Source organism: Zalophus californianus, chromosome 16 (assembly GCF_009762305.2).
Source record: "Zalophus californianus isolate mZalCal1 chromosome 16, mZalCal1.pri.v2, whole genome shotgun sequence".
Lineage (NCBI taxonomy): Eukaryota > Metazoa > Chordata > Mammalia > Carnivora > Otariidae > Zalophus > Zalophus californianus.
The window spans coordinates 35,156,399-35,180,015 of NC_045610.1; the positions used below are offsets into that span (position 1 = coordinate 35,156,399).

At 39.8% G+C, this 23,617-nt stretch overlaps 1 protein-coding gene across 1 annotated transcript in view; it reads left to right on the forward strand.

The window, feature by feature from the left end:
* The window catches only part of SPAG9 (sperm associated antigen 9), a 137,450-nt gene that overhangs the window by 108,541 nt on the left and 5,292 nt on the right, over window positions 1–23,617 (forward strand). Inside the window, 13 exon segments of the mRNA XM_027626312.2 lie at window positions 1,948–2,037; window positions 2,412–2,579; window positions 3,025–3,196; window positions 3,385–3,603; window positions 3,893–4,088; window positions 5,559–5,684; window positions 6,933–7,013; window positions 7,825–7,892; window positions 10,021–10,169; window positions 11,383–11,554; window positions 13,626–13,739; window positions 15,930–16,106; window positions 18,560–18,709. Coding sequence (XP_027482113.2) covers window positions 1,948–2,037; window positions 2,412–2,579; window positions 3,025–3,196; window positions 3,385–3,603; window positions 3,893–4,088; window positions 5,559–5,684; window positions 6,933–7,013; window positions 7,825–7,892; window positions 10,021–10,169; window positions 11,383–11,554; window positions 13,626–13,739; window positions 15,930–16,106; window positions 18,560–18,709 — 1,882 coding nt within the window.

Sequence of the window (23,617 nt, forward strand, 5' to 3'; positions counted from 1 at the left end):
TGGCACACACTTAGGGGTTGAAGGTAGTAGTTCTCAGGCTGTTTTCTAGAGCCCCAGAGCTCAAAAGAGACACCTGAGTCTGTGAGGAGGCAGAGGGGTCAACAGGAAGGTTTACCAGGTGCACAGACTTGAGGTAATCTATTGGTTTGTTTTTTGTTCTTTTTTTGTTTTGTTTTGAGGGGTAATTGACATATAGCATAATAGTTTCAGGTACACAACATAATGATTTGATATTTTTACATATTGTGAAATGATCACCACAGTAGTATAGTTACAAATCATCACCAAACGTGGTTACAGATTTTTTTTTTGTAGTGACAACTTTACAGATTTACTCTCTTAGTAACTTTAAATGTGCAATACAGTATTATTAATTATAGTTGCCATGCTGTACCATACATCCCCGTGACTTAATTTATAACTGGAAGTTTGTATCTTTTGACCTCCTTTACGAACCACTTCACTGATCTCTCACCCCTGCCTCTAGCAGCCCCCAGTTTATTCTCTGTGTTTATGAGCTTTGTATGTTTGTTTAAGATTCCACATATAAGTGAGATCATACGGTATTTGTTTTTCTCTGTCTGAATTTACTTCACGTAGCATAATGCCCTCAAGTTCCATCCATGTTGTCACAGATGGAAAACTACTGTTCTTTTTTATGGCTGAATAATAATCCATTTTATTTATATACCACATTTCCCTTACACATTCCTTTATTGATGGACACTTAGGCTGTATGCATGTCTTGGCTACTAAGTAATGCTACAGTGAACATAGAGGTGCATATATCTTTTCAAGTTAATGTTTTTTTTTTCTCCAGATAAATACCCAAAAGTGGAATTGCTGGATCGTATGGCAGTTCTATTTTTAATTTTTTTAAAAAAGTCATCTCTGTGCCCAAAGTGGGGCTTGAACTTATGACCCCAAGATCAAGAGTCACATGCTCTACCAACTAAATGAGCCAGATGCCCCTATTTTTTATTTTTTAGGAGCCTCCATACTGTTTTCCATAATGGCTGCACCAATTTACATTCCCACTATCAGTACATTAGGGTTTCCTTTTCTCCACATCCTCGCCTCTTGTCTTTCTGGTAATAGCAATTCTGACAGGTGTGAGATGGTATTTCATTGTGGTTTTGATTTGCATTTCCCTGATGATTAGTGATGTTGAGCATCTTGTCATGTACCCTTTGACTGTCTGTATCTTCTTTGGAAAAGTGTTCGTTCAGATCCTCTGCCCATTTTTTAATCCATTTGTTTGTTTTTGCTATTGAGTTGGATGTGTATCCTGCTGTATTTTAATATTTGAAGATTTCATTTTTTAAAAAACATCTTTTTTAGATTTATTTATTTCAGAGGGAGAGAGGGTGAGAGGGAGAACACACGTGGGGCAAGCAGGGGAGAGGGGCAGAGGGAGAGGGAGATTGATGCGGGGCTCGATCCCAGGATCCTGAGATCATGACCTGAATCAAAACTCAGAGTCAGCCTCTTAACTGACTGAGCCACCCAGGTACCCAAAAAACCAACCTCTGTTTTTAGAAGTTTTAAGAAACCATGCATTGTCATGTAACCTTTCAAACTGTTGACTTAAACCTAAGTTCAGGTTTACAGGAACTTTGTCTACTTCTGTATTCCCTATCCCTAAAAGACTCACACATGAATACGCACATGCACACGCACGCACACGCACACACACGCACACACGCACTAACATGTACATGAAGTAGTGTATCTCTTCTGAGCTCCCATAGTATCTTGTTTATTTTTTCTAACTGCCACTTGACTTTCCGCTTATTTTTCAAATAAGAATAACAGAATTAACTTGGACATGATTTCAAAGAGGAAATAATATACCAGCAGTGCTTGCCCATGGCTCAGTGGTTCTTTGAGTTCACTTTTGATGAGGCTTACCAATGTGTCTTTTCCTCTCCTCTCCCTAATTATCAGGTAACCAATGGCCAAGGGGAAAATAAGATGAAAAATCTACCTGTGCCCGTCTATCTCAGACCTCTAGATGAAAAAGATACATCAATGAAGGTAAATTAATTTTGAAGTTAAAGGAAATATTTCTTCAACTCTGGATGGATTCTCTTTCTAAAACCAGAAAAGTTTAAATTCTGGTTTTGTGGGTGAGGTTATTGTTTATTTTGTAATTTTAAACTGGAATACTTTGAATATTAAAGAGCTGTATTCATGGGGCGCCTTTCTGACTCAGTAAAATGTGCGACTCTTAATCTCAGGGTCTTGAGTTCGAGCCCCAAATTGGGGAGAGTTTACTTGAACGAAAGGAACAACAACCAAAAAAAGACCTATATTCATGATCATTAGATTTTTAAAGAAATGTGAAAAGTTCTAAACATTTTTAGAGAGAAAATGACTTAATACCCCCCCCCCCTTTCAAATCCAAAAAGCTGTGGTGTGCTGTTGGAGTCAATTTATCAGGTGGAAAGACCAGAGATGGTGGTTCTGTTGTTGGAGCAAGTGTATTTTACAAGGATGTTGCTGGTTTGGATACAGAAGGCAGTAAACAGCGAAGTGCGTCGCAGAGTAGCTTAGACAAGTTAGACCAGGAACTTAAGGTAAGTGTGTGCATTAACATTTGACCTCCTGGTTGTAGCTTTTTGGTCCAGAACTTACTTCTGGTCCAGCTTTTAATTGGGATTCTTATGCCCTTGCTTACTCCTCATGCTCTCTCTTTTTTAGATCCATTTTATGAGGTGTATTTTACATATGCTAAGGTATATACACTTGAAATGGGTACAGTTCAAAGAGTTTTGACAAATGTATGTACCTGTTTAAGAACCATCAAAATCAAGATATAGAACATTTTTATCATTGATCTGCTTTAACTGCTATTTTTTAGTCTACTAACTAATATTGAAAGATGGTTGTATTTTTAGCCTTTTCAAATAATCTGAAAATAAATGCAAAACAACATTGCCCTTTACTGTTACAACACAGCCTTATGAATTTGTACATATGCATATCATTTTAAACATTCATATTCTTACTTTGTATACATAGGAACAGCAGAAGGAGTTAAAAAATCAAGAAGAATTATCCAGTCTAGTCTGGATCTGTACCAGCACTCATTCAGCTACAAAAGTTATCATTATTGATGCTATTCAACCAGGCAACATCCTAGACAGTTTCACTGTTTGCAACTCTCATGTTCTGTGTATAGCGAGTGTACCAGGTAAGAGGAAGCCACGTCCCTCTCTTCCTACCATCTACACCTTTTTACTGGCAGGAACTGACTTGTTTGCTGGAGGTAGTTATGCACCACTCTCATGGAGTTTATGCTCTAGTTGGGGAAGACCAAAAATAAACTGGAAACAAATGACTAAGATTAGCTGTTAGGAAAAGTTTTATCTTGTTTTTTAGGAGCAAGAGAAACAGACTACCCTGCAGGAGAAGAGTCTTCCGAATCTGGACAGGTAGACAAAGCATCTTTATGTGGCAGCATGACCAGCAATAGCTCAGCAGAGACAGACAGCCTGTTGGGGGGCATCACAGTGGTTGGTTGTTCTACAGAAAGTGTGACAGCAGCTGCCACTTCCCCGAGTACCAACGGTGCTTCTCCAGTGATGGAAAAACCACCAGGTACCACTCTCCTCCTTCCATGCCATCAGTATAGAGTCACAGCCTATCCCAGAGGCCTCATTAGGACTCCTCCTCAATTTAGATCTTGAAGTAACGAGGATGAAAGAGCTCAAAAGAAGACACTGTAATACTGTAATGCCTATGAAAACAAGAATTCTGTATTTCATGGTATAGTGTGGAGGAGGATGCGGTAGGGGGAGTGGAACTCTGCAGCGGTGGTTTGTGTGGGGAAATGATTGGGAGAAAAGCTCAAACTCAAAATAGTTAGCATATTTTATTTATTTTGTAGAAAAGGAAGCAGAAAATAGTGAGGTTGATGAAAACATTCCAACAGCAGAAGAAGCAACTGAAGCCACAGAAGGCAATGCAGGGTCAGCTGAAGACACCGTGGACATCTCCCAGCCCGGCGTGTACACAGAGCACGTCTTTACAGATCCTCTGGGAGTTCAAATCCCGGAAGACCTCTCACCAGTGTATCAGTCAAGGTATGCAGATGGGTCAGTAACTTAGGAAACGAGAGAAGTGCTCACGTAAAAGGAACCAGGATCATCTCAAGCAGCCACAGTATTCCCACTATGTCTCCATCTCTCCTTCCACTGCTTCTGCTCTGGATTCTCCCACCCCCATGTGTTGTCTATTCCTTCTAACTTAAAAAATAAAACAAAAAGAAAAAACAAACACAAAAAAACTTTGCCTATAAGTACAGTAGTCAAAATCTTCCTGGTCATTTTCTCCTCCGATATGATTTTTCATTAAAACTGTAACTGTGCCACTTTCCTCCCCAGCCCTCCTCCCCAACCCTAGTTAGCTGCGAAATTCGCAGTTTAGATTTCCCATGTGGGCTCGGATGACTTTTTTGGATTTTGTTTTCTAGCAAATAGCTCTTCCTTTAAAGCAATGGGTAATCTAGGCCCATTTAATGGATTCTTTATTTTCTAGGCCTTTATAGAAAGCTGATGGGGATCTATCTAAACATGATTCTTTTTATAATTTAATATTCCTCCTCTTATAGAGTGATAACTGTCTATTAACATTTGTTAATTTAAGTCATCTGGGGCGCGGGTGGCTCAGTTGGTTAAGCGTCTGCCTTCAGCTCAGGTCATGATCCCAGGGTCCTGAGATTGAGTCCCAAGTCGGGCTCCCTGCTCAGCGGGGAGTCTGCTTCTCTTTCTCCCTCTGCCTGCAGCTCCCCCTGCTTATGTTCTGTGTGTGTGTGTGTGTGTGTGTGTGTCAAATAAATAGAATCTTAAAAAAAAAAAGAATAAAGTCATCTTTTTAGAAATAGTAGGTTTGTCTGTTTTGAATTTGACAGCCCACTTACCTTTTCTAAAACTGTTCTGACAATCCAAAAGAAAAAAGGTCGTAGGAGAGAATATGAGTGTTTTAGCTTAATAATTTATTTTAGAAAATTCTTTTTTTTTTTTTTTTTTTTAAGATTTTATTTGAGAGAGCATGAACTGAGGGAGAGGCAGACTCCCCACTGAGCAGGGAGCCTGATGCGGGGCTTGATCCCAGGGTCCTGGGATCATGACCTGAGCCGAGGGCAGACTCTTAACCTATTGAACCAGGCACCCCTTGAAAATTCTTTATACTCATTCTCGTGTGTGTGTGCTTTTCCTCTTACAACAAACCATCCCTTCCTCTTCTTTCCCCTAAGAAAAAACTTACAAAATTCAAAATAACCCTAAGGGAGAACCGTAATTATAGTCTGGATATTAACTGCTATATTACTATGTCTTAACTCCCTTATCTGCACCTTGGTTCTCTCTAGTATGTTAATGTTACTTCTGGTACAACTGTTGAAATATTTATTATAAGCATTTAAATTTGGCTTTTCTGGAATGTTAGTGTTTGATTTTTTTTTCAAACTGTTAAACTAAAATGTGGAAATGTTCAGTCCCTGAAAACTGTAGCTAAGCATACTCAGATGCTTTCCTTTTCCCCACCTTTCCCAGTAATGACTCAGATGCATATAAAGATCAGTTATCAGTATTGCCAAATGAACAAGACCTGGTGAGAGAAGAAGCCCAGAAAATGAGTAGCCTTTTACCAACTATGTGGCTTGGAGCTCAGAATGGCTGGTAGGTGCCAACTCTTAATATTGGGGTATCTTTAGTTTTTTACTTTTTGGAATCAGAAAAGTAAAATGTGGTGCATAGGCATACAACAAAAAGTACATATTAAAGCAGAGAACTTTATGTACATACAGATTTTGAGATGATCTCATTACCTCATAAACTGGACTTGTATTGTTTATGAATGGTAAATCATATAGTTCTTTGTCACAGAATGTTCCCTTTATGTAATATTCTTGGAAGAAGAGGTAAATAAAACTTGAAAATCTGGGTGATCCAGAAAAAGAAGATCCTGAACAGCACAGAGACAGAATTATGGATGCACAGAAGGTTTATATAGGCTAGAGTGTATTCAGGAAATACCAGCGATTAAACTAATCTGTTGGCTGTGAGAAGGCCCATTTCCATTCCAAACGCGAAACGTACTAGGGAAACCTGGACAGATCCCAGTCTGAAAGCTTAGGAGATGATAACTAACATTACATAGTTTGTTCATATTCTGGTAGTATGAGGAGTCTCTGAAAATTATGCTTCTCCACAGGTTAAGCAAGGTCACTAGTGCTTTTTTTCCATAGGAGTCTTAATACTACAGAATAGAGGGTCAGCCCGCTTTTTCTCTGAAGGATCAGATAAGAAGTATGTTAGGCTTTGTGGCCATATAATCTCTAGCAACTTCTCAGCTCTGGCGTGGTGGTGCAAAGGCGGCCGTTGTGCTGGCAGCACGTCCATAGCGGAGTGCAGCTGTGCTCTTGGAACGCTGGGTGGGCTCTGAAGGCTGGATTTCATGCAGGTCTCAGATGTCATAAAATACACTTGATTTTTTTCCCAACCATTTACACACGTAAAGACCATTTTTATCTCGCATGCTATACGAAGACAGGTGGAGGGCTAGATGTGGTCTGCAGACCGTAGCTTGCCACTCTCTTGATGTAAACCAGCCTGTCGTCAGAAAGTTACGGTTTGGTGTAGCAGAAGAGTAAGGTCATTTTTTAAAAACGGATTTTAGCCAAGGATTCTGAAGTATGTGGTAACCTGAAACTAACTGACCATGCATTATTCTAGTTCTGACTTTTCACTCTTCTGTGTTTCTGTTTGCTTAAGCAGCTTATTTCTTTACGTTAGACTCTCGTTGTTATTTCCTACGATTTTTGTGTTACTTTTCTTTCCTCCTAAGGGAACTTTGTGGTCATTATTAGATGAAAGCAACAACTTGATTTTCTCTATGCCTTACCAGTCTTGATTTTGTTCTTGCAGTTTGTATGTGCATTCATCTGTAGCCCAGTGGAGGAAATGTCTCCATTCTATTAAACTTAAAGATTCGATTCTCAGTATTGTGTAAGTTTTATTTTAGAAATTCTTCCTTTAAAAAATATGTATTTTGGTATAAACTATCTTTTAAGACTATTAAAGCTAACATGTGCTTCATAATTAAATCAGTACCCAGATATTTTCCCCCTTTATGGAATCAGAGGAGCTGAGTGAGATTGAAACTCTTACTATAAAATAAAATAGTTCCTAAGTAGAGCTTTAAGTCAAACTAGTCAGGTTGATTCCTCACCATACTGTGAGTTCTGTAGTACTCTGGGGAGAGAGTACTTTGGGGAGAGAACCAATTAATACCTATTAATTTATGTTTATTTCAGGGTACTCTTGAGACTTGGTGAGTGTGTTGACTGGGGGCATTGATTCACTAGTCCTTTTCTGTATGTCGCTATCAAAAACTCCAAAGTTCACAGAGCTGATTGTTAGTTCCACTCAAGGCATCTGTCTCTGGTCTGCGGCCCTTCTGCGATGAGAGAACCTTGGGGCCAGAAAGTGAAATAAGAGAGTCACTACACAGGCTGTTTATTTCGCTCAGCTGACATGAAAGACTTTCTCAATGAAGAGTATATTCTGAGGTGCCCGGCTAGCTCAGTATACAGTATGTTACTCCTGATCTTGGGGTCGTGAGTTTGAGCCCCACATTGGGCGTAGAGATGACTTAAAAAAAAAAAAAATACTCTTCAGGTTCTGGTGTAAGCTTCTTGTCTGTCACAGATTGGCCCCCTGGGAGCCTCTGAACTAGTTCAGTAGCATGTGGTCCCCCCCCACCCCACCCCCCGCATTCCCAGATGGAGAGTTCTGAAATTCCTTTTCCTGTTTGCAGACACGTGAAAGGAATTGTTTTAGTGGCCCTGGCTGATGGCACCCTTGCAATCTTTCACAGAGGAGTTGGTGAGTTGTTATGAATATAGAATGTGCCCAGTTTGTTGCTTTGCAAAAGCATTTTCTAGCAGATTGGACTGTGTTTTAAAGAAATGATACTTAATAAGAGAAAGAATAAAGGTTTAAACTGAACACTAACAGTGTATGACTTCAATAGTTATGTGAGTGCACGTAGTTTATCATTTCAAGGTACTCTGACATAATGTGATAATGGAGGCACTTGTTTCTCATTCGTACACTTCAGTTAGGAGAAATTTAGTGAGAGGGAAGGTTTTCTTTGTTGTTGTTCAGTATTTTTAAAATAATTTGCATCCACTTATATTTGGAAGGTTTTAAAAGTTTTTAATTGGATATGGTTTAATCATTTTCGTGTCCTGTGATTTCTGTTCTTCCTCTCTAAAACCAGTGTATCTATCATCTGCAGATGGGAGGGGTGGTGGAGGTCCAAAAACCTGCCTTGAGTTATAAGAGAACTAGGGAAGCAAGCGTGTGACACTTCCTAACTCCTTGGTATATGTATCAGCCAGAAATGATCATTTCCTACCTGCTAGATTGCTAGAGCAGGAAAATATTCCATAAGCATAGATACACTAAATTCAGATTTTAGCAAGACTTTTCCCCAAGTTTCATATCTTTTTGGGCTTGGAAAAATAAAGGGTAGATGATGATTAGGTGTCTTTGTAACTGACTGGTACCTAGAGATTGCTGGCTAATGACTCCTTATCATCCGGAAGTGATGTTTTACCTTGTTCAGACCCTTTGTAGACTTTATCTGAGCTTAATCCTCACTGCAACTTATGAAGAAGGTTCTGGTGTCATCCTCATTATATAGATGAGGAAACTGGAGGCCCAGAGGCTTGTATTTTTTTTATTTTCAAGATTTTTTTATTTATTTGACAGAGAGAGACACAGAGAGAGGGGGAACACAAGCAGGGGGAGTGGGAGAGGGAGAAGCAGGCTTCCTGCTGATGCAGGGCTCGATCCCAGGACCCTGGGATCATGACCTGAGCTGAAGGCAGACGCTCAACTGACTGAGCCACCCAGGCGCCCCTGGAGGCACAGAGGCTTTTAGTCACTTTGTGGTCAGCTAAGAAGTGCAAAAGCTTAGAAAAAATGTGATAATAAATGTTTTGGCAAGCTGAATTATATTTCAGAACAGACAAAAGACATGTAATAAGATAAATGTCAAGTTCTGTGTTGGGGTTCAGAAGAGTAAAAAGGGGGCAACATGTCTGAAGAATGAGAAGTACCCAAAGATTGGCCCCAAACTTGAATACAAGTTACTGAACACGTTCAGCCTCCTAGAAATCTCTATCCAGACCAGGGCTGGTGATAATCCTGCTCTTCTTTGGTAGATAGATAGCATATTAAACAAACACAGACAAAGTGGAGTTAGGATAAAGGGTCTATAAACTGGGATATGTACAGAACACATCCCAAGAGTGCTTCATTTTGAGAGGAGAAAACATAGGGCAGTAACAAAAGAAGTGGGACTGAGTTCTTCTGTGTCTTTTGCGCAAACCTACAGACTGATGGGTGATGACACTCAAGGATGAACTACTTAGGCGTGGGGAGTATTTTTCAGACATTTACAGCTTTTGGAAAATGGAACAGCTGCTTTGTGAGGCAGTACGTTTTCTTTCACTGAAATTGTTCAAGCAGAGTCTACAGAGCAAGCTTTCAGTGGCTGATTCTCATTTGTATTTCTGCCATCAGAACTTATTGTGTAATTCCTAAAGTGTTAGCAATGTGTTGTCCTTAACATTTACAAGATACATCAAAATGCAAGTGAGAGAGAGATATTGTCCAGAAAATAATATTAAATCCATTCTAATTCTTAAACTGTTATAATAAACGGATAGCTTATGGCTGATTGATCACATCACTGCAAGGGAGTATGGAGATCCAGGCACCGGGTGGCTCATTGGACCAGATGCCCTCTGAGATCTCGTCCCCAACTGTGCAGTAGACAGAAGGAGAGAATTCAGTCTCTGCGAAGAAAAGATAAACTGACTATGTGGTATTTTGCAGTGTGTCACCAATAAATTTATTAATGCACCCAAATAGAATGTTTCTTGTGTTAAAATTGAGTAAAAGGTGGTATGCATTAACTAATAATTTGTTTCTTATTTTAAAGATGGGCAGTGGGATTTGTCAAACTATCACCTGTTAGACCTTGGACGGCCTCACCATTCCATCCGCTGCATGACTGTGGTACATGACAAAGTCTGGTGTGGCTATAGGAACAAAATCTATGTGGTTCAGCCAAAGGCTATGAAAATAGAGGTAAGTTAACCTATGCTTTCTGTATTTACTGAATTTGTATTTTCTGAAGACTATAATTATATTTAGCTTCTCTAGAAACTGTTTTCTGAATCTGTGTGTTTTAGGGCACATCAGTGATGGATTGGATGACAGCTTTTTTTTTTTTTTTTTTTTTAAGATTTTTTAATTTATATGAGAGAGAGAGATAGCAGGAGCTGGAGGGAGGAGCAGAGGGAGAGAAAGAAGCAGATTCCCCACTGAGCAGGGAGCCCGATGCGGGCTCTATTCCCAGGATCCTGGGATCATGACCTGACCCCAAGGCAGACGCTTAACCATCTAAGCCACCCAGGCGTCCTGGATGACAGTTTTCTGTGTTACTTCACCTCTCTTGCCACTTTTGACTATGGTGGGAAGTGTTTTTTTTAAGGAAGGGAGGATTTACACATGAATGTTTAAATGTGTGTCTGAATATCCACAGATGCAATATGTGTATTATTTGGATACTTGGTTCTTGATATGTTTAATTATGTGTGGGTTGTTTGGGAGGAGGTTTCCCATGTCTCTGTCATTCCATGTGGATCCAGGAAAATCCATACATGTGTCATAGACTGAGAAATAAGATTGCAATGGCATCTTGTTATAAAAATAAAAACCTCTTAGCATTGCTCTCTTAAAAGTTTTGCCACAATACATAAATTCATTCTAATTATTTAAGAAAAAGAAAAAGGGCAGGAAAATTTTAAGGTAAAAGTCCTTATTCCTTTGTTCCAAATCCCATTTGGTTTCCTAGAAGTCCCAAAGTTAATCCTTTGGTGGGATTTTTTTCCCCCAAATCTAGTTCCTACATGCACACAGAAGAAGAAGGTTCCTTTTTGTTTAATTTTAAATAGGCTCTTACTTCATGCATTGCTCTGCAGCAATACAACATCCTGAGATCAAATTCAGTCTTTTTGTTGAACACTGTTAAAGAGTCTGGATATGCCAATATTACTTTGGTAAGTTGATATCCTACACAGTGCCGAAATCTAGCATCCTTAAGTTGTTTGTTCTTCGTTTTCTTTTACAGTCCGGGATAAAAGCATTTGCGTATGTAAAAGTAATCCTATTTAGTAAATAGTATTTAGGCTCCTCTTTTAATATACGGGCTGCCAAATTGTTGTGCATATTAGCACAGTTTTTAAACATGAACTCCTGCTTAATCGAAGTAACCTTGTGATCAAACAATCTTTCCTAGAAATCATTCGATGCACACCCCAGGAAGGAGAGCCAGGTGCGGCAGCTTGCATGGGTGGGTGACGGTGTGTGGGTCTCCATTCGTTTGGATTCCACACTTCGTCTCTATCATGCACACACTTACCAGCACCTACAGGATGTGGACATTGAGCCTTATGTAAGCAAAATGTTAGGTAAGCTTCCAAAGCATTCTGTCTATGTCAGTTGAAGAAAATGTTTTATTTTTAAATGGTCTCAAATGCTAGGTAGAACGAATGAATAAGTTGCCTCAGGACTAGTGAGCTCTTATCACTGAAAGTGTCAGGCAGATGCTCCATGTACCCTGTGGTTCTTGACAAATTTGGGATCATTTTTGACTCCTCTCTTATTTCCCACACCTAATCCATCACTGGGAGCTGTCAAGTCTGTCTCCAAAAATATCTTAAATCGGTTACTTCTTTATCTCTACCATTATCCCTGCAGGCCAGGCCACCATCCTTACCCCCTAGATAACTGTGAGCCTCATAACCGGCCTGTGTTTCTACTCCACAATCTGTTCTCAGCATAGTAACCAGTGTGCCAATACCACCATGATATACTTATGTAACACCAGCCACTTTTAGAATATTCCTACCTTTAGGTGAGGTGACATTCTGTGACAACACCAGAAGAACTGGTCCAGGGGCCTGGACCACTCTCCTCACTTGCTCTGGTCTCCTCACACTGACCTGAGCTCACCAGGTTCCTTCCCATTTCAGGCCCCTCACATGTGTTAGAGCCTCTGCCAGGGAAGTTCTTCTTGGTCCCTTTTTACTTGGCTTTCAGGCTGTAGCTTACATGTCACATGGAGTACAGACAGACCTTGCCTGTTCTCCCAATTTGATTAGGTCCTCTCATGCTTTCCCTTCATGGGCTTATTATTGTGGTTGCATCAATAATATTAGATTCTTGTTTGTTGTCTCTCTTCCCCCAAAGATCAGAAGCCCCACGAAGGGCAGGGACCATCTCTGGTTTGGTCCCTGCTTTATCCTTAGCTCCTAATCTAGCACTCTTGAGTATTAGGAATGTCATAAATGCAAACTAATTTCAGGAATATACCTTTTTTTTTTTTTTAAGATTTTATGTGTTTTAGAAAGCATGCACAAGCGGGAAAGGGTTAGAGGGGAGGGAGGAGGAGAAAGAATCTGACGCAGACTCTGCACTGAGCACGAAACCCGATGGAGGGCTTGATCCCAGGACTGCAAGATCATGACCTCAGCCAAAACCAAGAGTCCGATGCTTAAACAACTGAGCCACTCAGGCCCCCCAATTTCAGGAATATACTTTGACCGTAGGTTAAAGATCTCTAGCTTAGACTGAATGGAGTTAAGGCTCCTTCTGACTTCTAACACTGTGATCATATCCTCAGTTCTTATAAGTAGAACTTGTGAGTAACTAAATAAATGCTATTTGTCTTAAATGTGTGATTATCTGTTTAAGAATTTTCCTTTCAATTCTCAGAAAATAAAATCAGTTGTAAAAATTCCCTTCAAATAAAAAAAGTGCATCCATTCTCTCTAAATTATATGCCTATGATACCCTAAAATTTCTAAACTGCTCTAGAATAAAAATATGTAAGCAAGGAAAGATTATAAGTTTTGTTAAAGATTGTTTTTACCTATGCAAAGAAACTTAAGGCAAAGCCGAACTCTTTTAGCTTACAAAAACAAAGGACATTTGATTTTCCAATCTAGCAAACTCTGTTTTTGTTGTTTTTTGTTTTGTTTTGGGTTTGGTTTGGCAGCTCCCTAATTAAATCTTGTGTCATACCTCCTGATCAACAGTATTTTCTTTCTGAATGATAATGTAATGTCAGCCACTTGTAGAATTTTTTTTTTAAAGATTTTTATTTATTTATTTGACAGAGACAGCACAAGCAGGGGGAGCAGCAGAGGGAGAAGGAGAAGCAGGCCGTCCACCGAGCAGGGAGCCCGACACAGGGCTTGATCCCAGGACCCCTGAGGTCATGACCTGTGCCAAAGGCAGATGTTTAACTGACTGAGCCACCCAGGGGTCCCAGAATTTTCTTTTTTCATTAACAATGAGTTATCAGATAGGTGATAAAGCCCAATGAAAGTTTGCTTTGATGTGCACCTTCAGGAAATATCCAATTAGCTCTGGTCACATTTCTTCTCTCTTAAATTAATCCAGCCATTCTGAGGGACTTGGAACCTAAAACATCATCTGCTCTAGTTTCTCAATAAAAAATTTTCCCCCACTGTACAGGTACTGGAAAACTGGGCTTCTCTTTTGTGAGGATCACAGCTCTTATGGTGTCTTGCAATCGTTTGTGGGTGGGAACAGGAAACGGTGTCATTATCTCCATCCCATTGACAGAAAGTAAGTATATTTTTAGCTGACTGTCACAATGCAAACAGAAGAGTTGTAGGGTGTAGTTGTGTCCAGAATTCAGGCAAAAGGAATGATTTTGGTATTGGCAAATCAGGTAATTCAGGAAATCAGGCTGATGACAAAGACCTAACTATTGTTCCTTCATTACTTCTACAACACTTATAAATTTTAGTGAATTAACAGTGTCCATGTGTCAGGACCAACGTTTTATAACTAAAAAATGTTCCATTGTGAGAGGCTCCTTTTCTCAATTCAGGAATCACAGTCCTATTTCATTATTTAAATAAAGGCTGAAGTCTGGCTTTCTTCCAGTGTTAGTACATCAATATCCAGAAACAGGGCCTAGAATCATTCTGGTTCTTCACAGCCCTCTGGCAGTTAGTTTGGATGTTCCAGTTGGCTTATTTGAGGTTTTGAAAATGTTGTGGGAAAAGTTTCTTAGGTTAGCAAGAGCTTCATGATGCTGGAGAGAAGCCATCTCTCCTGTATGTGAAAAGGTTGTAAACAAAATGTACGTTGTATGTTTTTTATATTATGTTTCATTATTATTTTTGTGAACAAAATGTACATTGTTTTTCATATTATGTTCCATTACATTGATTATTCATCAAATGAGCATTTTTGTGTTACAGAATTCGTGGGCCAGGAATGGTTTGAAAACCAGTGCCATAAGTCCAGAAAATAAGTTGATAACTAAATAAAATAGTTCTGAGGAATTTCCCTACCTTTCTTTAGGGAGAAGGGGGGAATCTTGGGGGGTGGTCTATCTGGAGCCTTTGAAGAACCTAAGTTCTTAATCCCATCTATCTTTTGTGCAATTACTTATAAATCTACATGAATTCATGTCACTTCTTTATAAAAGAGAGTTCCATTTTAGCATAGCTATTTGAACCAGATTTCTTAAAGAAAAGGGGGAAATATTCGCATTTAGGAAATGCTCCCTGATAAATCAGTTCTTCTTCTCTGAAATGGCTTTATAATTAAGAAAAGCAAAATCACAGTAAATCACACTGTCCTTTTTGAGCAGAGATCTTGTACAGAGGCTTTGGTAAGAACTTTCCGTGTTACTTGGTGTTCTACCAAGTTGGATTTTGTTAATGTAGTGAGGAGCTTAGAAGAGAAGGCGCGAGAGCGGAGGCTCATGGTAGTGCCCATCCCCCTGCCGTGCACCTCTCCATGTGCCTTTCCTCTCTCACTGTAGCCGTAATCCTCCACCAGGGACGCTTACTGGGGCTGAGGGGTAAGTGCAGAGCCTGGACCCAGCTCTTCTTGCTGGCTTCTGATGGCCACTGGGAGGCTGTCCTCCGGCTCTAGACGCCCTCTTGAATGTTCCTAAATGCCATCCACTCAGTCACTGCATCGCAGCAGGTGTTCTGTTGGTTTTGTTTTTTAACGTCTGTTACATGGCCACCAAACTACTGCTCAGCCGCTTAGTGTATTTATCATCTTTTGTTGCAGCTGAACTTTCTTCCAGACTTTGTTTTCCTTCCAGTAAAAACACGACACATCTCTTAAAACTGTCATTAATCTCCATTGTTTACTCTTATTACCGACCATGTTTCTTTCATTCACTTACTGGCCCATGGAATGGGGATGTTTTGTGAGTCTGGTTGTTCTAAAATAATGCAGCAGGCCGTCAGTCTGGTGTAAATCAAAGCTACACTATTGAAGTGGCTGTATCCTTTTAAACACAGCTTTTTACCACCCCCCTCAAGGGAGATTCTCTTACCACAGGGGAGAAAAATCAGAAGAGAAAACTATGAAAATTTTATTTAACAATAAACCCATTTACTTTAAACTGTGTAACTGGTTAGTCTTCTAAAATGGGGATTTAAAAAATAAATAAAATAAAACAGACATACCTAAGATTCAAATCTGGTTTTTTTTAAACTAAGTTTGTTTTTGTTTTTGTTTTAATTAATAGATATGTTTAAAAACTAAGTGTAGTTATTGCTAGACTGGCAAAATCCCCTACTCCATTTACTGAGGTACTTAAAAATAACTAGCATGCTATGTTACCTTTTTTTCCCAGCTTTGTCTTGAGTTGGCATTGCTGCCCTTGTTTTTACCTCAACTGGCTGTAGCTTTTAGATAATATCATAAGGATTAACCAGTAACATCCTACATCATTACTATTTCCAAGGGGAAAATATTTGGTCTTTGGTTTTTCTGTTGCAGCAAATAAAACCTCAGGAGCAACAGGAAATCGTCCTGGAAGTGTAATCCGAGTGTATGGTGATGAAAACAGCGATAAAGTGACTCCGGGGACATTTATACCCTATTGTTCAATGGCACATGCACAGCTTTGCTTCCATGGGCACCGGGATGCTGTGAAATTCTTTGTGGCAGTCCCAGGTGAGTTAGATTGTTCTGTCAAGAGGTTGCATATAATTGTCTCTTTTCTGTGCCTTGGTTCTACTACCTAGTCTAATGCAAAGAACTGGAATTACAGATAATTCCAGTATAATATATGAAAAGTTATAACGGAGGTATGGATAAAGCACTGTAGGGACATTTGAATGAAATTGTTTTGGAATCTCTCCTCTCTCCCCAAAAACAAACTTGTCGATTTTTATTTAAGAGACCTGCTCGTGGGCGCCTGGGTGGCTCAGTTGGTTAAGCGACCTGAGCCTTCGGCTCAGGTCATGATCCTGGAGTCCCTGGATCAAGTCCCGCATTGGGCTCCCTGCTCGGCAGGGAGTCTGCTTCTCCCTCTGACCCTTCCCCCCCTCATGTGCTTTCTCTCTCTCTCTCATTGTCTCTCTCTCAAATAAATAAAATCTTAAAAAAAAAAAAAAATAAGAGACCTGCTCGCTTTTGAAAAGCAGTGGTAGGTACTATTTTGTCACCGCAGAATACCAGAAATAATCGTGGCCTAACACTAGAGAGAAGCCCCTGTCGTCAAGATCATATACAGGAAGAGGAGACCGTGTTCTGGGGCCTGTCTCAGTGCTGTGGCAAAGGGTGGCAGACTGGGAGTCCCCGCCTCGCCCTTGCCTAGTTGTCTTGAGCAAGTCACTTCACCTCTGAGACTTATCCTCATTTCCTAAGTGGACATGACTAATCTCTTGTTTTGCTGACCTCATTTGTTGTGAAAGTTAACAAAAGTGCTTTGGAGCTATAAAGCTCCATCTATCTAGATGAAAGGTGGTAGTAGTGCTGTCCAGGGAAAAAGGTTCTGTCCGTTAAGAATACTAAACTGATGTGACTGACCATCTGCAAGCAGGTCCCACATTTTGAATTCTTTTCCCCCATAAGATGCAAGTTTTGGAGGTCTACAAAGTTCAGTTCTGACTTTGCCACACCAGCTGTGTGACATTGGACATGATAGCGTCTCAGTGTGTTAGGGTTCTTCAGAGAAGCAGAACCGATAGGGTATCAGAGAGAAAGAGAGATTGATTCAATTTAAGGAATTGGCTCATGTGATTCTGGGGGCTTCAGGTCTGAAATCTGCAGGGAGTCCGGCAGACTGGAGACCCAGGAAAGAGTTGATGTTGCAGCTGGAGTCCAAAGGCAGTCTAGAGGCAGAATTCCTCCTTCCTCAGGGGACCTATCTTTTTCTCGGAAGGCCTTCAGCGGATTGATGAGGCCCACCACATTATGGAGAATAATCTGCTTTACTCACGTCCACTGATTTCAGTGTGGATTATATCTAAAAAATACCTTCACGGCAATATCTAAACTGGAGTTTGGCCACATATCTGTGCACCAGAGCCTAGTCAGGTTGACACATAAACTGAACCATCGTCCTCATTTTTCTGAGGGTGTTCCAAAGATCAAATGATTCAGTGTACATGGTGTGGCTGGCACATGGTATCCTAACCAGTTACTCAGTATTCTTAACAACATGGTGATGAGCTTCCTGAAACATACACCTTGTATATTTATATAGTCATTTCCTTAGGATAAATTCCTAAAAATGGAATTGCTGATAGTAGTATCTTTCTGCTTTTGTGAAAAAAGGGTCCTAGAGTCCCCTTTGAGTCTGTTGTAGTCCTCTAATCCCATTCCCTTCCCCTTTCCTCTCCATATGCTACTGCAGTCCTGAAGTTGACAAGTATCCTGCCATGTTTTTATATTTTTACATTTGAACAAATCTATAAACTATGTGTAGTCTTTTCTTGTGTCTTTGAACTTAAATGTTATGTCATATATATATTCTTCAACTCTCTTCTCATTTTTTTTAATTTATTAATGTTTATACATAAAAATCTAGTTCATTTAACTAGGGCATATTAAAGGTTTCTCTCCCATTTCATGCTCAAGGATTCTACCTTAGAACTTAAATTTAGAATAAATGGCACATTTACTAGTAATTTTATTTGCATAATCTAAATTATAAATAAGATGTAATTTTCTTAAATATGAGAGGAATATGATGGATTTAAAATACATTTAAATATTAATTATGCATATCCAAACTCACAGGGCTTACGTTGAAGACCTTTCTTATCTCTTACAGAGATGCACGCATACCCTTTCCTTTGTCCCTTAGGTCAAAAGATGTAGATCGTAATAGTCTGAAGCAGGCAGCGAAGACCAGCCTGGCCATACACAGATCTCATAATGGGTTTTGGACCCATTCCTGCTTTGGTACAAAATGGCTCTACTTAGATTTTCAAATTGTGTTCTTAGGACCTTTATAGATATTTTCTGATCATGTAGAGGCTTCTGCGATTCCCAGTACTTTGGTTGTATCAGAATATATTTACCTTTTTGTTCAACTTTCTGAAAATATTCAGAGAAAATGAGTCTTCCCCACCCCAGTCTGTGATAAGTAACATCTGCTTCTGTTCTTGCACAAATAGGTCAAGTCGTCAGCCCACAAAGTGGCAGTAGTGACACAGATCTAACAGGTGACAAGGCAGGGCCATCTACACAGGAGCCTGGCAGCCAGATGCCCTTGAAGTCTATGCTCGTCATCAGTGGAGGAGAGGGCTACATTGACTTCCGAATGGGTAAGTCATGGGTTCTGGCCACTATGTTCTGTAACTTGGATTTTCACTCATAGTAAACAAGAACCTACTCTTGATAAGTGATTTCTAAGACGTTTTCTTTGAATTCTTTACTTGCAAAAGGACTTTATATTTTCCCTTTTCCTTATTTCTTTGTTTTTAAGTTTCTTTTTATACCCCAATGTATTTGTTTGAAGGAGCATTCGAAAATAGCAGGGTTTAGGGTGCCTGGCTAGCTCAGAAGAGCATGCAGCTCTTGATCTTGGGGTTGCAGGTTCGAGCCACCCACCCCATGGTGGGTGTGGAGATTACTTTAAAAAAAAAAAGAAAAAAAACACCCTGCATTATCTGCAAATAAAATTTGATGAAAATATAAGACTCCTGTTGACATGTATCACCTACCACTTAAAAAAACAAAAAGAAAACAGGGTTGGGTCATATATGGATGTATATGTGAAGAGCATAAAAAGGAGTCAGAAGGCCTTGGGCAAATCATTCAGCCTCCCAGAAGTCCAGTTTCCTCACCTGCAAAAGGGAGAAATAAAAATACTTCATAAAGTGGTGTTTGTATAAAAATGGATTTTATTTGTTCTTTTTCTCACTTTACAAACACTATTGCTAGGTGCTTGTCAGCCTTGAGCTTGAGATGCAGACACAGATCAGACAAAGCCTGCCTCTGGCTTTGGAATTATAGGAGAGTGCAGAGATAGAAATGTGTTAATAGATAAGTGCCCTGGGTGGGGGTGGGGGGAGGGACAGAGTCAACACACGGTGCTTGAGCTGACAGAGCTCTGAGTAGTGTAGTCTAAAGGGTTGGGTTGGGGGTGAGCAGGATGCGGATTGCTGGGGATTGGCATTCCAAGGTAAGATAAGAGCTTGACCAAAGGCTTAGAAATGTTAAAACCACCTTAATTGAAGAAAAACTGTTCTTAAATGGCTGGACCGTGGAGTAGAGGCAAATGTACATTTGACCAGAGTTAAATCTAGAAATGGGGGTTGGGGCTGGATTATGGAAGACCTTTATATACCAAATTAAGGAGTTTCCGCTTCCATATTTTTATGTATGTATGTATGTATTTATGTATGTATTTCCTTCCTTTCCTTCCCTTTCTCTGATTCCAGTCTGGTTAACATACAGTGTGTTAGTTTCAGGTGTACGATATAGTGATTCAGCAATTCCACAGATCACGCAGTGCTCATTCCAACAGGTGCACTTCTTAATCCCCATCACCTGTTTCCTCATTCCCCCCACCCACCTCCCCCCAGGTAACCATCATTTTGTTCTCTGTAGTTAATGCACTTCTATCTTTAAAGCTAAGGAAAACTGTCAGAGGACTTTAACTAGAAGAGCAATACGAATAGATTTGTGTAGAAGATGAATTGGAGGTATAAGACTAGACGTAGCGAAATGAGATAGGAAAAAATGAAAAACTGAGTGGGGCACTAACAGTAGGAATAGATAAAGCAGCATGTTGGGGAATTAGTAACTAATAGGATGTGGGGAAAGGCGGGGTGATCCATTTACTCAGAGATAAAGATTATCAGAACAGAAGAAGCAGATCTGGAGGGGGAGAGAGGAATTTGATGTTGGGCATCACCTTGACCTTGAAGAGCATGGGAGCTGGGAGTTGTCTAGGTGGAAGATGGCCATTGGGCTTTGGGGTATAAAGATTTTATATCTCAGAAGGGGGGATTTGGGGGCTGTTAGCATGTAGTGGTACTTAAAACCACAAGGGTTGATGAGCTTACCCAAGGAGAGTGTGTAGGGGCTAAAAGAAGAGGTTCTAAGGTAGAACCCTGTATTATTGTTCCATTAAAAGAACCATTAGAGGGGCGCCTGGGTGGCTCAGTCGTTGAGCGTCTGCCTTCGGCTCAGGTCATGATCCTGGGGTCCTGGGATCGAGCCCCACGTCGGGCTCCCTGCTCAGCGGGAAGCCTGCTTCTCCCTCTCCCGCTCCCCCTGCTTGTGTTCCTGCTCTTGCTATCTCTCTCTGTCAAATAAATAAATTTTAAAAAATCTTTAAAAAAAAAAAATAAAAGAACCATTAGAGCTTATGAAGGGATCTGAGAAGGAATGGCCAGAGGGGGACCACGAAAACAGAGAACTGATGTTTGATGTTTTGGAAGTGTAGTGTTTTGTAAACTTGTAAGGCACTGTGATGTGAACTTACTTATTTGCTGTAAATAAAGGGATCCTTTGGATGTGCCTAAAATCAAAATGATTCAGAAAGCTCGTAAACGTAAGGTTTTAGAGAATATAATGTTGTAGATTGGTGACATATACTTTAGTTATAAATTCTGTAAGAAAGTAGTATAAAATTTAGGGCCATGTAAAGGACAGTGGGCCACATAAAATTAGTATAAACCAGATTATTTGACAGAAAAGACTTACACATTTTTAAGGGAGGTGTTAAGGTGAAGTTTAGGAATTGATTGATTCTGTTGATGTCAGCAGGAATGAAGTTACTTCAAAATGTTTTAAATAATTGACTGTTGGTGCAGAATTCCTTGATAGAAAAGGACTCCCATTTAGCTGGAGTGATTAGGGCAGCTTTTCCTTGGAGTGCAGCACAGCAGTTGGAACCATACTAAGGAGTATGTTAATAAAATCTCTGTGGTTTTTCCATGTCCACCAGAAATTGCTTCCATTGTGGATCCTGAAAATAGCATAAAAAATGCTTAGCCAGATTTGTCAGTATCTCTAGTTAATCCAGCCTGAAAAGCAGACTTGTCTTAAAACATAGGTTAATTTTAATAGTAAATAATGCTTTTTTAAAAAAAAAAAATCAAATTTGATCTTTTTTTTGTTCCATTTCCATTTCCTGTAATAGTTTAACAATGAAAAATTGATCCCAACCATCCCATGGTTTTGGGGGTTTTTGTTTGTTTGTTTGTTTTGTTTAATTCTAGTGTAGTTAACATACAGTGTTGTATTAGTTTCGGGTGCATGGTATAGTGACTCAGCACTTCCATACCTCACCCGTGCTCCTCAGAGCAGGTGTGCTCTTACCCCCCTTCACCTGTTTACCCCAGTCGTCTAGTTTTAGTGGTTTAATTAAATAGGATGTAGAGCCCTAGGAAATGGTGATTCTAAACAATAGAACCTTCAAAACAAAACAACTCAAATACCAACAACCTTTGATCTCAGCCAACTGATTTTGTCATTGTTGTAATTTTTTATTTTTTTTTAATTATTTTTATTTATTTTGGTGGGGGAGGGGCGGAGGGAGAAGGACAGGGAGAGAGAGAATCTTAAGCAGGCTCCACACCCAGCACAGAGCCCAACGTGGGGCTCAATCTCGCCACCCTGAGATCATGACCTGAGCTGAGATCAAGAGTCAGACACTTAACTGACTGAGCCACCCAGGCACCCCTCGTTGTACTTTTTAAAATTTAAAAACCAAACTCCAGTTTTTTATATTCTTGAATTTGGTCTTGAGTCTTTGAGAGCATGCACCACTGCACAGTTTGACATTGCTGTGGAAGGACCACTAGGAGGTGGGTTAAAGGACAGTTTGGCCTACAGAGAAAAGTGCCAACTTTTTTTTTTTAATCAGTAGGTTTAGTAATTGATTAGATGCAAATGACAATGAAAAGGAAATTAATAAACTAGACAAAGATAGAAAATATGCAGATAAAATTTCACAAATAACTGAATCTTAAAACATATAAATGAAAAACTAAAGTAATAAAATATTCATATTTTAATATGCCTAACAAAAAACAAAGAATATGGAGATTAAGAAAATATGATAAGGAAAAACTAAATGCTAAGTGACTACATACAAACAATATCCAAAAACTGCTGAATTCGTTTGGTAAAGAATTCTTGTCACAAAACAAGTCTCAATAAATGTTGAAGAATTAGAGAGTAGATATTCTTTTCATAGGGACATTAATCTCTAAATCATATATTTTTAGGGTATATTCCTTTTTTAAATTAACATATAATGTATTATTTGTTTCAGGGGTACAGGTCGGTGATTCATCAGTCTTATATAATACCCAGTGCTCATTACAACACATGCCTTCCCCAATATGCATCACCCAGTTACCCCATCCCTCCAACCCCCCTCCCCGCCAGCAGCCCTCAGTTTGGTTCCTGTGACTAAGAGTCTCTTATGGTTTCGTCTTGTTTCATTTTTTCCTATCTTCCCCTATGATCCTCTGCCTTGTTTCTTAAATTCCACATATCAGTGAGGTCATATGATAATTGTCTTTCTCTGGTTGACTTATTTTCACTCAGCATATACCCTCTAGTTCCATCCACATCGTTGCAAATGGCAAGATTTCATTTTTTGATGGCTGAGTAGTATTCCAGTGTGTGTGTGTGTGTGTGTGTGTGTGTGTGTGTGTGTGTGTGTGTGTGTGTGTGTACACACACACCACATCTTCCCTATCCATCTGTCAATGGATATCTGCGCTCTTTCCATAGTTTGGCTATTGTGGACATCGCTGCTATAAACATTGGAGTGCAGGTGCCCCTTTGGATCACTACATTTGTATCTTTGGGGTAAATCACCAGTAGTGCAATTGCTGGGTCATAGGGTAGCTCTATTTTCAACTTTTTGAGGAACCTCCATACTGTTTTCCAGAGTGGCTGCACCAGCTTGCATTCCCACCAACAGTGTAGGAGGGTTCTCCTTTCTCCTCATCCCCGCCAACATCTGTCGTTTCCTGACTTGTTAATTTTAGCCTTTCTGACTGGTGTGAGGTGGTATCTCATTGTGGTTTTGATTTGGATTTCCCTGATGCCGACTGTTGTTGAGCACTTTTTCATATGTCTGTTGAAAAGTGCCTACTTTTAAGGTTTATTCTCTGCCACTGTTTCTAGTTGATACTACCACTGTTTTCTTTTGCCCATCTGAAATTCAGGTGAGACACACGGCAAAACTAGCAGATCAGTGGTGT